Source organism: Salarias fasciatus, chromosome 22 (assembly GCF_902148845.1).
Source record: "Salarias fasciatus chromosome 22, fSalaFa1.1, whole genome shotgun sequence".
Taxonomy (NCBI): Eukaryota; Metazoa; Chordata; class Actinopteri; order Blenniiformes; family Blenniidae; genus Salarias; species Salarias fasciatus.
The window spans coordinates 20,132,335-20,149,340 of NC_043765.1; the positions used below are offsets into that span (position 1 = coordinate 20,132,335).

The 17,006-nt window shown below is 46.6% G+C and overlaps 1 protein-coding gene across 2 annotated transcripts; it reads right to left on the reverse strand.

The window, feature by feature from the left end:
* Positions 1–1,048: 1,048 nt before the first annotated feature.
* On the reverse strand, positions 1,049–15,397 carry cspg5b (chondroitin sulfate proteoglycan 5b). Of its 2 annotated transcripts, none has more exons than XM_030120298.1 (6): positions 14,918–15,397; positions 9,957–10,734; positions 8,573–8,761; positions 8,135–8,213; positions 4,801–4,965; positions 1,049–1,827 (listed from the first exon to the last, which is right to left on the reverse strand). In XM_030120298.1, exons 1-6 carry the CDS (start codon positions 14,997–14,999, stop codon positions 1,186–1,188), a joined length of 1,935 nt encoding a protein of 644 aa, XP_029976158.1. In that variant the 5' UTR covers positions 15,000–15,397; the 3' UTR covers positions 1,049–1,185. The 2 variants fall into 2 exon arrangements, with proteins under 2 accessions (XP_029976158.1, XP_029976157.1); XM_030120297.1 differs by having other exon boundaries at positions 8,051–8,213; positions 14,918–15,396.
* Positions 15,398–17,006: the final 1,609 nt, after the last annotated feature.

Consider the following 17,006-nt stretch of genomic DNA (forward strand, 5'->3'; position numbering starts at 1 on the left):
ATGTTCTGACTGCGCATGCTTGATTTTTCTTCAGGTAGCCCTTGCAGTACAAAAAACATGCCATTTGCATCAATTCTCCAAACCTTACCTGGATCTGTGTGTGTGTGTGTATGTGTGACCTCTGTGATGGATGTATATGATCTTTATCATTTTTGCATTCACCACCTTTGTCTTATTTTTTGGTTACATTTAGCTGCCATATATGTCTGATCTGGAACATGTTTTCCAAATGGGTAATTTTTGAGGTTCAAATCAAACTAATGTTCAGCTGAAGGGGCTTTCACATCACTGATTTCTGCTTTCTTTTCTAAGTTTGTTGTTTGAAGTGGAGGGGTATCACTTGAAACAAAGTCCATCTTCAAAAAAGCAGCAGAATACAAACACCTGCCGTCTCCCTGAACAGTCAGGGATAAACACGCCCTACATTGTAGTGTTTTGATGATCCACGAGATGGCGTAAGAGTTCCAATCGTTCTCTGTCATTCAACCTGGCTCCAATTAACACCCTATTGTTGTTTCCTGTTTACTCCTCTAAGGACTCTCCATCTTTGGAACATAACACTGCAGGATTTGTTGTCATATTTATTTATTGAGGATTAGAAACATGAAAAAAACCACCCATGAAAGCCTATATGAAAACATATTTTTTTATACATTGAATAGCAAAAGATTTGTATAAACCACAGATAAAACTAACGCTAATGTAAACATCTATAGAACCTTTATAAACAATATGCTCAGCAGTCGCTGACAATGGCACCATGCTGGGAGAGCATGTTCACACGTAAAGAGTTCATTTTGTGCTTTTGAGTTGCAGAATCCTGAGAAGTTATTTACATAAAAAGGTGTAACTGTGTCACTGCAGGGACAAAACAGATATTTGTCAGTGTGTTTGGATTCTAGTGAGCTGAGTGCATGCGGACTTGTCCCAGTTCTTGTTTCCTGGACCAGGTGCTGCGCTCTTCCCCTGGGCATACAAGTCAGGAGCGTTGGTGCAGCGATGAATGTATGGACCAAAAAGAAAAACCAAAAAAAAAAAAAAGAGAGAGAAAGAGAGCTATAAAAATCACTAATAAAAAGTTAGAGCCACAATGGAGAGATCACTGAGAGATTAGGTCGTGACAGATGAGAGATGGTTGTGCGTTTAAAAGTGCAGATGCCCGGCAGATGTTGGATTGCCGGCCGGTCAGCAGAGGGGCGGCAGGGACCGGGTGCTGACCGGGTTGTACTTCACCCTGGACGGTGACGGAGGGGGCTGGGTGAGGTGGGGCGACGAGGGCGACGGGCGGATGTGTCCACTCCGGCACTCCCGCTCTGCGGCCTCTGACCCCGGAGCCTGGGAGCGACCTCTGGGCCGGCGCAGCTGGGGCGGGGTGGACGGGTAGGCCGGCACGCACTTATACTGGGAGGGGGAGTGCGGGGGGAACGGATGGCAGCCGGGGGAGGAGTAACACCCGGGCGCCGAGTGGCGGCTCGGCGACGGATGGCGGCCCGGCGAGGGGTTGCGGCACGGGGAGGAGTGCCTCCCCGACAGGGGCTCGCGGTTCCCGGGCGGGTGCTCCCTGCCGTGGCGGGGGGATTTGGGAGACTTGGGCATCTTGGGGGACTTGGGCGTTCTCGGCGTTCTCGGTGTTTTGGGCGATCTGGGCGGATGAGGGGTGGAGTGCGAGCTGGGGGAGTGAGCAGGGGGACCTTGGCTCGGAGAGGCACCGTCGCCATTGTTGGCCACCTTGTAGAGGAAGACGTCGTACTGAAGGGGGGCGCCGGTCTCCGGGTGGAGCTTGGCCTCTTTGGGGAGAAGCACTTCCAGACCAATAGTGACTCCATCCTGATGTGGAAACAGGTCAAGTAGAGAAGGATGCAACAATACAGCGGCACAAGGATGAAATAAACACACAGAAATGGCACCAAAAAAAACAACAGACAAGGACAGATAATGAGACACTGAGCCTCTGGGCACAGACGTGATTGCTGGAAGCTAAAATAATGATTTTCTTTTTGTTTTTTCACCGATTGCTGTAATTAGGTTAATATCGGCTCACTCAAAGTGAAATCAAGGCCTCCAGACAGGCTCTCTTTGATTTGCTTTTTGTGTCGTGTCAATAATATAAATGCAGCCTAAAAACAGTGCGTAAATCTTCTTCTTTAGTTTCTGAGAAGTAGAAGCTTTGATGGAAAGAAAACAAGTAAAGTTAGAAATGTTAATGTCAGAAATTCTTTCAGCGTTTTCTTATTCATCTAGTAATTGAAGCACAATGTTATATTTGCACTTTCATATGTTGGAGAAAATTACTCAAAAAACATAGTTTTCACCCTTGAAATTGAAATATGATAAATGGAACCGCTTATCCTGTTAGGGCAATGATTGGTCAAGAAAATTAAATTGTGAAATCTTTCACATTCATTGTAATAACCTTACAAAAAAAACACTATTTCAATATTTGGCACCTGCACTAATTTAGAGTGATTTTTCCATCTAAAATAACTAAATAACTACAAAATAAAGTGAGGAATCTTATAACTACAACCTGCTCCTTTAACAGTCATTTTGCTTTTTAAAAGCAGTCACAAATATCTTGAACTGATGGAAAGTGGGAAACTCTTGATTTCATCTAAATGACACCTCAGAACTGTTTTGGAGGGATGATATGAGCAACTGGCCCCACCAGGTCTGGCCCATCACAAAGCATGTGACGCCGAGTCTCTCTTTTTCCAGTTCAGAGCCAAGAGAACTGATGAGCGCTTGTGCAAGAAATAAAGAACATTTAAACATTTTTAATTTAATTTAAATAAAAATTAACCAGAAAGTGATTTAAAAGAATGTTGGCACTCCTGCTCACATCTTGGCTCTCAGGCTGGGATCTCCTCATGCTCCCTCTAGTGGCTTCATGCAGGACAGGCATTTACATTTTTGAAAACGAAATGACAGCTGGTTCTGGGCAGATCGGTAAAGCCAGTGGGGGAAGCTGAAGGCCATCAGGTTTGATTTTCAGTGTGGAACCCTGAACAAGACCCTTGACTCCCAGCAGCCCCTGGGCTTCTTTCCTTCTCTCCCCCGTCTGTGTGTGAGGCTGATTAAAAACCAGCTGTCATTCATAATGTTCTCAATTGTTGAGCTTATGAGACATAAAAGACTGCTGCGGCTTGTTGAAATTGGTTTAAGTGCCTGTTATATAACTAATGCATTGTACACTACCAATAAACAATTCTCATTTTAGGAGTAAACATGTCTCCTTTGTGAATTTTCCACAAAAAAATCACAGAAACACACACACACACAACTGTATGTTCAGGTTTGTACTTGCAGAGCTCCGCCTCCCCCCCCCCCCCCCCCCCCCCCCCCCTCAATAGTCCACAATTAAAAAAAACCTTTGAGAAACACTAACCCAGATAATAATACAGAAAACTAGTAATAGGGTAACGATAATGTGGATAGAATGTACAAAAGATGGAATATATGCAGAAAATTGTACAAAAAGATTCTAAAGGCAAAGGAATAATAAAATCTAGTGGGCATTAAACTGATGTTTTCTCATTCAGTGTTTGAAATAAATGCACTCCTGCTCTGCCAGAGGATTAGTTAAAGAGGTACAAAATAATAATAATTTAAAAAAACTTTTATGCATAAAGGAATGTAGTGCATTGAAATTTTCTTCAGCAGTTTCAAAGAGCTGTCCGTGGTTCTGAATAGGCTGATAGGCACCATTTTACCATTTTGTGGTGCGTGTGTGCATGTGTGTGTGTGTGTGTGTGTGTGTGTGTGTGTGTGTGTGTGTGTGTGTGTGTGCACGTGTGTGTGTGTAGCCTACTGCAGCTTAAAAGCAGGGTCAGCCGTGCATTCAGTCAGTCAATATTAGAGGTTGGTAGCAGCAGCAGCGGCGGCGGCGGCAGCAGTTAGCTTAAACATGCAACAATAGAAATAGGCAGAGAGGAAGAAAGAGACAGATGTGGAGGGAAAGTGAAGCTCAGAGCAACACACGGGGACAAGCTGGATAAAATTAAAAAGATTTATTCCAACAACTGTGAACTGTAATCCTCCATGTATACCCAAAAAAGTACAAAAGAATCTCAAGTACATTAAAGTATTATAAATCACATTGAAAACCAAGACACGGCGGGTGTTATATATGTATATAGATTCAAATATCAACTCCAAGCAATTACTTTGACCTCATGTAATCTAGACATATCCACTTATTAGCAATGTCAAACATGAATATTTCGCAAATACAGATTCACTTATTTTCCACATACTTCTTTTGCAAAGGTTACGTTTTTCAGACACTTTCTTTGATAACACCAATGCATGCTTGCGGGCAGAGAGAGACAGTAAGGCGGGGCAGGCAAAGGCAAGGGGAGGAGAGGAGAGGAGAGGAGAGGAGGAGGGGAAGGGGAGGTTTTGGGGAACACGGGAGAAGAGACAGTGAAGGATTTCATTGGCCAAAGACCAAGGCAGGGCATCAGTAGAGAGGAGAGTCAGTAAGTATTTGATCCAAGCCAGAGGTTTTAGTCCAGCGGTAAGAGGCGGAAAGAGGAAAGAAAGGAGGCAGCAGTGCCACTACGTGATCGCCGTTGGCATGGCAGCCTTGTAAACAAGACTATTGTGCTTCTCAAGATATATCTAAACTCATGTGCTTGCTCTTTAACATTAGATCTTACAGTATGCACTTTGCAAGGTGTAAACGATGTTCGCCTAGATGACCGGTCGGCCGCGCGCGCCGTGAGCGGTTTGGTCTGAATCTCCAGCGCCGCGCTTGAATTGACGGCGCCATTATACCAGGTTGTTCTGGAGCATGTTTACCTCGGCGTTCTCCTCTGTGTTGTTAGGGGTGTGGCCATGGTCGTGGATGGCCGAGTGCGGGCGGTTGTTCTCGTGCTTGGGGGAATGGGAGTTGAGGATGTTCATGGACCCGTCCTCCTTGGGCTGAAGGGACTTCGCCGGGTCGTCATGCTTCTGGGGCTCATCCTGTGAGGAGAGGTCAGACACGTTTCACATATCTGCACCACCACGTACGGTAGTGCCTCTTGAAACACACACACTGCTGCAGGACGCGTGCATAACAGCTGCTTTAGATCCTGATGTTTGATTTTTCTGCGTGGTATACATTTTTAAAAGTCTTTGTGGAAAACTGAAGTTGTAAGTACTGTAAAACAAATTTATTTTAACTTAATATTTTAACCACACTGTGCTGTATAACTCCTATGCTCCGCCCTGACGTGTTGTATCACACTGTGAATGCTATACTTTCTGTTTTTAAAATGATAACACATTATTGCTACAAGCTGGTGAGTCCAGAGGCAACAAAGAGCATAACTCTTCCCACGGCGTTGGAGCCTTTAAATATTCATCGTCTGCCACTGCTACGACTGTTACACTTATGGTTCTGCACTGAAGCTGTTACACTCAATTACACTTACAATGTATTCAGATCTATAAATGTATTGCTTAATAGAAAGTAAACAATACATTTACAATGTGTGTGAGATTATTACTGCTTTTCAAAAGCTCATGTTGGGAAAACTATTTCCCTCGATCCTCAGAAGTTCCTGGAAAGCTCCACCCTGAAGGTCTCTGATGCCAAAAACGTATTTCATTTTCAGAGCTTGTTGGAGCAGTAGTTTTCAAAGTGTGGGGTGGAACCAGAGAGGCAGTGGTGGAGGGTAAATAAGGGTAAATAAGGGTAAATAAGGGAGCTCGTAGCCAAAAGTTACAGCTGATCCTGGATCCCTGAACAAGACCCTTAACCCAAACACTCAGAAGGGGCAGCCTGTGTAAAACGTGTTCCAAATCAAACAGGCGGATCTCAGGAACTACTGCCATGCCAAAACAAACGGTCACATTGATTCCCTCACATGTCCAACATATCCAGTACAAACAGTAAACAACAGCAAAGACACATGGGCAACACAACACTCTTGCCTGGTTCAAGGGGTTCAAGTACGAGCTGGGGCCTTTCTGTGTGGAGTTTGCATGTTCTTCCCGTGTGTGTGGATTCCCTCCGTGTATTCCGGCTTCCTCCCACAGTTTAAAAAAAAAAAAGAAACTAAATTACCCCTAGGAGTGTGTGTGTGTGTGTGTGTGTGTGTGTGTGTGTGTGTGTGTGTGTGTGTGTGAGGCTGTCTGTCTATGTGATGAACTGGCATACTGCCCTTGGCCGTAAATAGCTGGGATTGGCTCCAGCGCCTCATGACCCATGAACAGGATAAGTGGTTCCGTAAATAAATTAAATGAATATGTTATGTTTAATATTGGTTATTTGCCAAAAAATGTCGGTTTTGCTAGAGCTAATATTTGTTGAAGGTCACTGAACAGAGCAGTACTGCGCCCTGGACTGGACTGGAGCTTGGACTTTTATCTGATAAACTAATCATACCTCAGCTTAACGAAAAAAAAACCTTGTCCTCATGGCATTTAAAAACCCAAGGACCTGCAGGGGCTTTTTAACCTCTAGACCTGACATTTAGAGCATCCGGACATTAGAGGAACTCATCTATAATCACTCTGCTGAAATGCCAGCACTGCTACACACACTCTGGTTCGTATTAAGGAAAAAGAAAATCACAATCTATTCACTTCACCGCATTCAGGGAAGTCTGGGTAATGGACTGAGAATAAACATGATTTCGTAAGCCCGTCAGCGTTTGCCCGTGTTTGCCGATCTGTGCTAAAAGCTGTGAGCGCACGTCATTATTAGTCAGACGGAGATGTGTTTGTGTTTCTGCAGGACTGTCGTGCATGTGTCTGTTTTTGAACGTTGGGGCCATCCATCGATCGGTGCTGTGTCACAGACTTATGAAGGTCAAAGGCACAGGAAGTAGGCCGTCATCGATCAGTCGCCCCGGCTGCCGCTGAGCACCGCTCACTAAATGCCCTTTAACTTCAGAGACAACAAAAAAGTGGGATGTCATGCTCTTTGTTGCTGACTTCACTGATTCCCAGACAAGGTTTACATTTTATATCTGTCTGCAGTTCGCTCTATTAACAAACACACTTCATTTCCCGCCCCAGTACAGTCACTTATCTATACACGATTATTTCGAGTTATTGGCCTGATAACCCAGTAGGTGAGTGTGATTGATAAATGCAAACAGGGGCACACGTACATATCTGGCAACAAACCCCCCCCCACACTGAAATATGGACAGAAATGAATGCATCAATAAAAACACATCCATTCAACGCACGCACGCACGCACGCACACGCGAGTACATGCTGCATATCAGCACTTCATGCACAACCTTAAAAGAGGAAGACCGGGTAACACAAAGACAAAACCTGCTGCACGGGGACCCAAAATGGCTGTTTGAGCCGTGGAGGAGCAAAGCCAGCTGCTAAAACAAAATGGAGGCTCAGTATCCTCTGCAGGTACAACAGGCAGCAAATGCAGGAACTCGCTATTAATTCTGGCAGACTACAAACCAGCTCAGGACAATTGGCTGCAGGAAGGCAGTGCAGGAGGTGATTAATCATTTCACCTGGAGCGCATGAGATCGGTTGCAGGAAGAGGGAGCGGAAGTGAGGTTTCGGAAGCAAACGGAGAGCCAAAATCTGGTGTCTAGCAGTCACAGAGTTGGCGAGATTAAAGCAAAGCCAGGGAGGAAATCTGCCGCAGTCAATGATAACTTCTCCACTCTGCTTACCTGGAAATGGTTATAAGGATTTCTGGGTTTATACTCCCAGGTATAGCTGGTTGATGAAGGCCTCTGGCAGGGGGGGCGGGGATCGGTGAGTGTGAGAAGCATTAAACACAGACATACTGTACATCCTCGAATCCTAACGAGACTCATGTGACACACCGGAGAACTCGGGTTCAGGTGGGAGTTATAGTGCCAGAGACGGCCGTGCACAACAAACAGGAGGACGCCACACAGACGCATAAATACAGGAACTCAAACATACTCAGGCTGGCAGGGTGGCAACATAGGATAGAACATCATGACAAGGAGGAGGAATCAGATCAGAAAATGTTAAAAAAAAAAAAAAAAAAAAAAAACTATAGAGAGAAAGAGAGGAGAGAGAGGAGCAAACATGAGGAGAGTTGGGGCATACCTGACAGATAATGTTGTCATAGTACGCCAGGTTGTGAGTATGAGCTTGGGGAGCAGGCGGAGGAGTGTCACACAGTTTCCTTACGTTTGGCTGTGAGCCGTCGGCTGTTGTGGAAACCGAGAGGCCGTCCGTCTGTGGCTCGCTGCTCTGCGGGCGGTACTTACTGAAAGAGGGCAGCGGGGAGAGACACGTTCGCAGAATAAATATTTGTATTCGTGTAAATATAAATATGTAACGGTAGAGTTTCAATAAGGCTGGAAGGAAATACACTACAGTGGGTTTCCATCTTTCCTTTCTTTATTTTCTACTGCTGCTCGTTTGTTTTCAAGGATCCTGGTTCATTCCAGGTTTTAGACTTGTTGTTTGGAGTTTGCATGTTCCACCTGTGCTCTCTGGGATTAATAAATACTCTCTTCATTCCCCGACAACTTAAAGACAAGTTTAATTGCTAACTGAAGCCCGATAGTTGACTTTCCTTCATTTAACCCCAAATTAGATAAAGCAACTACACAACACACACACCTGCGCTTACGAAGGCGTCGGTTCTCATTCTTGAGGCGGTACAACCTCTTGGCAAAGAATACGATGATCATGAAGAGCAGGAGGAGCACGAAGGAGGACACGCCCACCACCACACACAACACCTGGAACTCTGTGACGGCCCAATCGCAGCGCGTGCCTTTGTTCCAGATATAGTCCTGCACGTTGCACCTGGACAGCCGGAGACGGGGTTAAAGAAAAGAGGCAAACATGAGTGAACTGCGAACTGCCTTGAACACCACGTCAACAGTTTATTTACAGGCCCGTCTGGCTGACAGTGTCAATATGTTTACCATATTTATGACTCCAACTTGTAAGACTGAGCGGAGAGTGTAAAACGCTGCTTAGAGCCGGTGACATGGTGTCCTGAGGTCTGTCCAGCAAAGCGGGGGATTCGGCTTGAAGCCTAGCTCCTAATGAGATCAAGGGATCAGGGTGTGTGTGTGTGTGTGTGTGTGTGTGTGTGTGTGTGTGTGTGTGTGTGTGTGTGTGCGTGCGTGCGTGCGTGCGTGCGTGCGTGCGTGCGCATGCAGCTCTTTCTCATTTCCCTTCCTTCTTCCTTCTGTGAAGGCATGCGCAAGCATTAGGATACTGTGTGTGTGTGTGTGTGTGTGTGTGTGTGTGTGTGTGTGTGTGTGTGTGTGTGTGCGCGCGCGCGCGCCCATGCGTAATATTGTCCAGCAGGTATGGTAAGATGAACTGCAGTTTACCAATAAGCTTACAATGAGACAGCATTACAGGACAGATGGTACTGTCAAGGCACATGCCTGTGTGTGTGTGTGTGTGTGTGTGTGTGTGTGTGTGTCTGTGGTCTGTGTGTGTGGGTGCGCACACCCGTGTGTCTCTGTGTCTATGCGAGTTCAAGATCCACGTGTGATCCTCATAATCTTTACTGTGTTGTCATATTTGTATTTTTTTCCAGTGCTCGTGCTATATGTCTGCGCTGCTCCCGGCAGCTGCTCCGATGGACAATCTACTTTTGACCCACTGCCTCCAAAACTCAACTAATCCTCCAGCGACCCTGCTGTGATCTTGACAAGCCCTCATGACACATTTAGCTAGCCTTCTGTCTCTCTGCATGTGTGTGATATTCACTGTGCGTATGTTCATCCGAAGTGTCCTAAATCCTGTGTTTTGTGCTAGAAAACACACACATTGGAAATAATCCCAACAGGCAACTCGGACAACTTCACCTCACCAGTTTAGCTGGCTGAAATACATATACTTTGCATATGCAGTGTAAAAATGCTAGTTTTTTTTCTTAACTAAAGAGTGACTGCTTGAACAAGACAAATGACATTTACCCGAGGACGGTCAGTCCGCCGGTGCCCTTTGTGTGTTAATTAAAAACGTGTGTGTCTCTTACCGGCAGAAGGCCCCCATTCCTGCCACGACGGTGCACACCCCTCCGTTCAAGCAGAAATTGGGTTCGAGGTCACACTGAGACACGCAGACCCCCGGTCCGGACAGCACGAAGCCCAGCCTGCAGCCGTCCGGCCCCATGGCGCCGCCCAAGCCCAGCTCGTCGGCCCTGTCCTGCCCTGCCATAGGAGGAGCTGGTAAGGACGGCCCGCTGTCCGGGTTGGGCTTCACGCTTTTGGGGATGGCGGGAGAACCGGACAGCAGTGGATTCTCGTCCTCCATGTCGGGCGGCGGCGAAGGGGTGGGCTCGGGTTCTGGGGTCGTGTCTAAGGCGGAGAGGTCGTCGTCCGGGGACAGGTAGTCATAGAAGTCTGACAGGGTCCACGCAGTGGGGTCTCCAGCTTTCTGCTTCTGGGGTTGCGGAGCTTTCGGCCAATCCAGGGAGATGTCGGACGGCACGATATCCGGGGCGGGGCTGTGAAACTCCACGGTAATGACGTCATCTGATAAAGGGTTCCCAGGCTGGTCCGGACCGGCCCCTCCGGCCGTCAGCTCCTCACCTGCAGGGGGGTCGTCTTCCACGAAATCCAGGTGGGCACGTTTATGGGAATGGTGGTGCTTGGCGGAGCGGAGTGGGAGTTTCGCCCCGAGACTGAGCCCTGCCTCGATCAGGTGGTCTCGCTCTGCTGAGTCATCGCTGAGGACCATCCTGGACTGCAAGGCCTCCTTGTTGACGGATGAATGATTGAAGTGAGGATGAAGCCTCGCTTGTGAATGCCTCCCTGCAAAGCAGACACACAAAGGTTACATGGCTGATTAGATTCATGTTTCCATGAATTTGTAGGACTCACTGACGACAGATTTAACAAAATTTCATCAGAATCCTCCCAAGAATGAACAGTGATCATGTCTCAAAGATAAAACCAATTAGACTCTCAATTACAAATCTAAAGTCTCTGAACTTGGGTGAAGCAATCTGGAGATCTTCATGGTTTAACTGCATGAAGATCAGCTGTTCATGAAGGCTTTTAATTTTATCTAAAGGCTTGGTAAAACGAGTTCCATGTGTAAAATTGATTTGGTGACCTTGACATGATTATTATTGCTGACGTAGAGAGTGGCAGCTTTTTTCATTGATTTCATCTGAATCATGATGAAAACAAGATTAAAAACAGATGAAGGACTGAATGCACTCTTTGGAGGAATACCAAGGTGTTGACTGTGTTTTGTTTGATAAAGACTGAGACCCATGTGAATAATTTCCTGAGTTCCCAACAGTATTGAGCAGAATTGCCTGAAGCAGACCACAGAGAATCTTCCCTTCATCTTCTCTCTGAACACAACGAAACACTGCAAATATAAGACGACCACAGAGTGCACAGTTTCTGGGTAATCTGACAATGAGAGGTGGCTTCAGGAAAAGCGTGGCTCTTCCTTCTGGCTTTCTCGAAGAGGTACAGATTCTTTTCCTGAGCGTATAATCAGAAAGTGGTGATGCAGGATTAGGCACAATGAGAGGCTGACTAATGTGCTCCAGTGACCGGGCTTGGTGGAGGATTAGATTAGGATTTAGAGCCATAGGTTAAAGGCTGAATGGTCAGACTCTTCATCTGTACGTGGCAAATCTGCGGCAAATGATGCTCACTCCATCGCCGCACAGAGAGAGAGAGAGACAGACAGACAGAAACCTTTTAATATGCAGTGAGATGCCAATTGGACAGTCATTCTACGAGCATGCTGTGCAGCCAGACACTCAGCGAACTGACTGAAGTTATCCCACTTTCTGTTTGTGAGACATCACAATCTGGGACTCGAGAAACTATGCAGAAGGCATTAAAAATACATTTCAACAAGTGGAACACTCTGCTTTTGCAGAGTTCTGGGAATGTTTTGCACTGGTTGTAATGTTCCCACATTTAACTGCATTTCAAGATGCACTTTTCTTTCTTTTTTTTTCCTCCCTCACTGGCCTGGTACATTTGCACAAGTGGCCAAACTCATCCGAACACTTGGCCGGATCGCATCTCTCCCACTGCCACCCTGAAATCACTGTGTCCAATGAGATCTCTGCTCTCAGTGTCTGGAACTTCATTCAGAGCTAATACAAAAACCATCTGAACGTGCCTGGAGTCACGAAGACCAGTTGAGGCCGAGGAACCATGAGATTCACCTCACACACTCTCTCTCTCTCTCTCACACACACACACACACACACTGCAGTTGCCATGGTGAGATGTAAAGAGGTGCCATGTTGAAAGGAGGAGCGGAGAGAGGGAGCTGCAGTGGAAACAGAGAATCCAGTGTTAGTATTCTCTCTCTTGTTTTCTAATCAATCAGCCTGCCAGTCAGCAAGTGTTACATGCCAACTCCATCTCTGGGAAAAAAAAAAAAAACCGAGGCGGGCTCAACTGGAATCCTTCACAGCGCGTCTCGGAGACATGCTCCACCGATTGAAAGCGATTACGGCGGATTCAATTTTCATTTAAAGGTTCAACCTGCCAATTTGTTCTCCGTCGCGACTTAGCTGCCGCATCCCGTTAGCAGTTGGCGCCCATTCGAGCGATTACCAGAGTATAAGAGGAAAAAGCAGAGATTACTACAGCCAGATGATCACACTGGATTCACACAGGCTCTTTACTTATAGGGGAAACCGTGTGATCTGTGCCTTTCGGATGCTGCTCAGCTCTTAACCTCTGGCATTGCACGGAGCATGTCACCATGGCAACATGTTTTACCTGAGGTCACTGTGATTGGTTAGAGTGCAGCAGCCTCCGCGGCAGGACATAGAGGGGCTGTGGGTAAGAGTCCTGCTCACCGTAACTGAATGGAGACACAGTTAGTCCCACTGCGTGGTTTATTCCTTCCCACTGATATAAATCAGTATTTGGACACAGCTCATGAAAAATGCTTACTACCACATGGGGACAGCTACCTTGTCGGTAAAAATGCTGCAGCTGTAGAAATATGATGGAATTCATTTGAATGATTTTATAATTTATTGATCCTGAAGGATTTTCACAGTCAAACTGTTTTGCAGGTGCTGCACTGTGTTTCCCCTCTTTTCTCTGCCTCCAACTGGCCAACCAGTGACTTCAACTCATAACCCCGTGAAAATTTTGTATTTTTTTTTTTTTAAACAACTATAAATAGCATTCTCCTCCCCATCTGTGGGTATGAGTGTGAAAGAAAGAGAATCAGGGAGAGGCTGATGATTTGATCTATTGTGACATATTATCAGCGTTGTGGGTCTACGGGGCAGATGGACCTCGCAGTATGAATCCACTCAGACTCTGAACACACACACACACACACACACACACACACACACACACACACTCACATGGGAGCACACACCCATGAGTCTGGACTGATTCCATGTTGTTTTACATGGCTGACGACAACAAAAATCGTTCTTGTGTTTTGTGTGATGGAATCCTGATGAGCTTGGTGGAGCTTCCATGATCGATCGATCGTCTGATCAGTGATGAATAATGAAAGTGGGAAGTGGAAAATACCTGATTTTGTGGACATTTCCTGGTTTTCATTCGACAGTTGAATAAAACAATTTGTGATGGGACTAACACACTGGTATGACAATGCAGGAAAAGATAAACTTTGGCTTTAGTGAACCATAAATCAATGAAAAACCGCATGAAATCACATATCTGCAGCGTAGAAAAGCAAATCACTGTCAGAATTCATGAAAATATTCTATATTTGAAAGCTGTACTGCACTGTGCTTCCCTTTTTTAAAATCTGACTGGCATTAATACAGTTTCACACAGCACAAAGGAAAAATATGCAGCTATCAGAGGGGAAAGCTCATTAGGAGGTCTCCATCCTCCCCAGATGGCAGGTGAAATAAATGAAGAATCATAACCCGGACCTAATTAATCCCGTGTCTCCAGCCACGTGGTCTCCGGGATTTAAAACGGGAGGCAGGACGCCAGCGGTGTATTTGCCGGTCAATATGTCACAGCGTTAACGCCCGGATACACATCGAGGGCGCGAGATGCGGTGCCGGAGAGGAGGGGGACCACAGAGGCGGCGAGCGCGTGCGCGCACGTGAACCCCAGCGACCCCTCTATACGTGCGCGAGCCACCCTGTTGCTGGGCAGCAGCGGCGCTCAATTTTTTTTTTTAATATTCCCTACGTTCCCCCCCCCCCCCCCCCCCCCCCCCATATTTCCACTTGTGCGCGTGTCTCCGGGTGGTGACAGTGGCAGTGACTGGGAAAGCAGGAGGGGGTGGGAGCGCGTGCACCCTGCCCAGTATAGTCTCGAGCTTTTCCCTGGATGTCTGGGGGAATTGTGCTCCTCCAGCGCGGTGAATGGGCCTCGTGTCGCCCGGACACGGTGCGCCTAATCCCGCCTTTGTCTGGGGAGACGCGCCGCCGCTGCGGGTTGCAGCTGTCAAGCGTCTCTGTCGCTCACAGACATACAGGCCTGTCGTTTTCCCTTCATAACTGTAGACTGCAGTATATTGTATAGCTAATAATATCTTTAGAAACAGAGGTTATTACATTACCTGAACTTGTCATCCAAGTAATAAAAATGACGAATAAGCACCTGCTTCTGTCGGAAATGACATGATTTGTGCGCACAGTGAGGGATTGTCTACTTAATGCTGGTTTACTCAAGTCATAAAATGAGAACAGAGTGATTATTAAATTTTAATTCACTGGCAAATCAATTTATTTAGAGTATCAAAGTCCATATAAATCATTTCAAGATTAGCGCACTGCAAGTTGTCGTCAATCAGCAACACATTTTCACCACAACCCTCAATTTAAATGACACTTCCGCCACTGTGCTGCAGGCACATTTGTCTTATTTTTTTTTCTTAATCAAATCCAATGCAGGTGTGATATGCTTCACGCACGTGCGCGTTTTCCTTTGCACAAATACGCAACGCAAAAGCAGCATGCACGCACAGGGTGGGACGCCGGTAGCGTGGCGGACTTACTGTGAGCAGACAGGGGGACGACGACCAGGGAGATGGTCAGGAGCACCTGCCAGGTCCACAGGCGGCTGTCACCTCGCGCCATACCGTCCGCTTATTCCTCTCAGAGATGCAAACTTTGATCCTTCTCCTCCTCGTGTCAGATTGTGCTCTCGTGCGATAATCCTTTCGGGAGATGACTCAAAGTTCAGATCTTGTCCATTTTCGCCATGCCTTCTTCTTCGCAGCTGCAGCGTGTATTTATGCGTGAGAGACCCGCTTAACGGTTCGGCTCCATTATCCCGGACGAGTGGCCTTTCCCCGCACACCTTTTACGCGCGCGTCACGCTCCCCGGCTCCGTCGACAGCACCGGCAGCAGCGCGAGGAGTTGTAGTAGTAATGCGCGCGACCAGCGGCGGGTCTGCAGACGAGATTTTAATGAGGTGGGGTTTTTTTTTTTCACCGCTTGCCTGCCTGCATGCTGGTGAGCCTTCTCCCTTTGGCTACAGCGGCGCGGAGCGGCTCTGCGCGCGCACGCCACACACACACTAACAAACAGACGCACACGAGTAAAGTGTCCAGTCTGTCTTGCTGCGGCTTGTGTAGGATGTGTGTGTGTGTGTGTGTGTGTGTGTGTGTGTGTGTGTGTGTGTGTGTGTGTGTGTGTGTGTGTTAGGGATTTAACCAGCGTCTGTTGTCACCGCAAGTCAATATGCTCCATTTTACACCCCAGCCACTGCGTGTGCGTGAACATAATGTCCAAGAATGTTTCTCCCCCCTCCTTTAATGTCTCTCACTTTTTTTTTTCTTTTCAATATTTGCCTCCAAATTGGCGTTTAAATGTCACGAGCATTATTTGGGAAAGAGGTGAGCTTGTGTATTTGTGTGTGTGTGTGTGTGTGTGTGTGTGTGTAATCCTCTTACTGTTAACATTGAGATAAAAACCCCAGACAATAGCATCTGCTGGCCCCCCACCCCTTAAACACAAACTTTGAAGGGCTAGCTCCTCTTCTCTGCAGAGTTTCACTATTTCATTGTTTCATCCACATTCTGCTCGTCTGCAGCGCCACCTCTCTTTATCAATATTGAGAAATTACTTGCACAACCAAGTATATAATCACTGCTCCAATCCATTTGTCTTCTTCCTGTGTGTCTTGGCCACAAACATCGAACAAATAGCCTGCAGAGGCCTGACTACCCACTCTTCCCCCTAAATGGGATTATGTCAAATACATTGTGAAGACAAAATTCTCCTTTTATTGACAAAAAAAATTGCACCTCTGCTTATTAGTCAAGAGTGTCTTGATCCAAGCCCCTACTGTGTGCTGCCTCCCACTGTTCCTCATCAATTATCCTGTAAAGATAACCAAAATCTCAGCTGAGTCTCCAACGCAAATCCGGCTCTCTGAGCAACCAGAGAGTGGGATTTTGTATGAAAGAGAGCACTGTGAGAGGGGCTGGCAAAAGAGAGAGAGAGAGAGAGAGAGAGAGAGAGAGAGAGAGGAGCTGGGTGTGATAGGACTGAGAGGATGGATGGAGATAGGTGAGCAGTGAAAAGAGGGAGCTGGAGAGGGAGACTGAGGAACAGAAAGATGTTCACTGATGCTCTGCCAAACAGAGCAGAACAAAATTGCTTCCGTACACGTGCACATTGCACATACTCGTACATGCACATGCACGTATCTGCTGACATATCTATGCTAAACACACACACACATCAATTTGATAATTCTTCAGTTTTAATACAGTGACCGAATCGATGTGTTTTATATCAGAGCATGGATTACAACAGGATCAAAGAGCAGTAGTGCATTCTTGTGCAGGATGAACAGATGGATCTCACTGAGTAGCAGAATGAAAGAATAGCATACCTTGTTCAATGCCAAGCTCAGTGCGTGCATGTGCCCTGTGCATGTTGTGCTAAGGCCAGGTTGGGTTTTTTTCCCATCTTGTTCCTGTTCTAAACAGCAAGGGGTGAACAGGATGTCCAAAGCTCCTCCGGTCCACACTGTGCATGGTTTGGAATGCTGTAGCGTTCATTCTGTAATGAGAAGTGTGTGTCTTTCACCTCATGCACTTACCTGTAGAGTGCACAGTCTGTCTTTTAAGTGA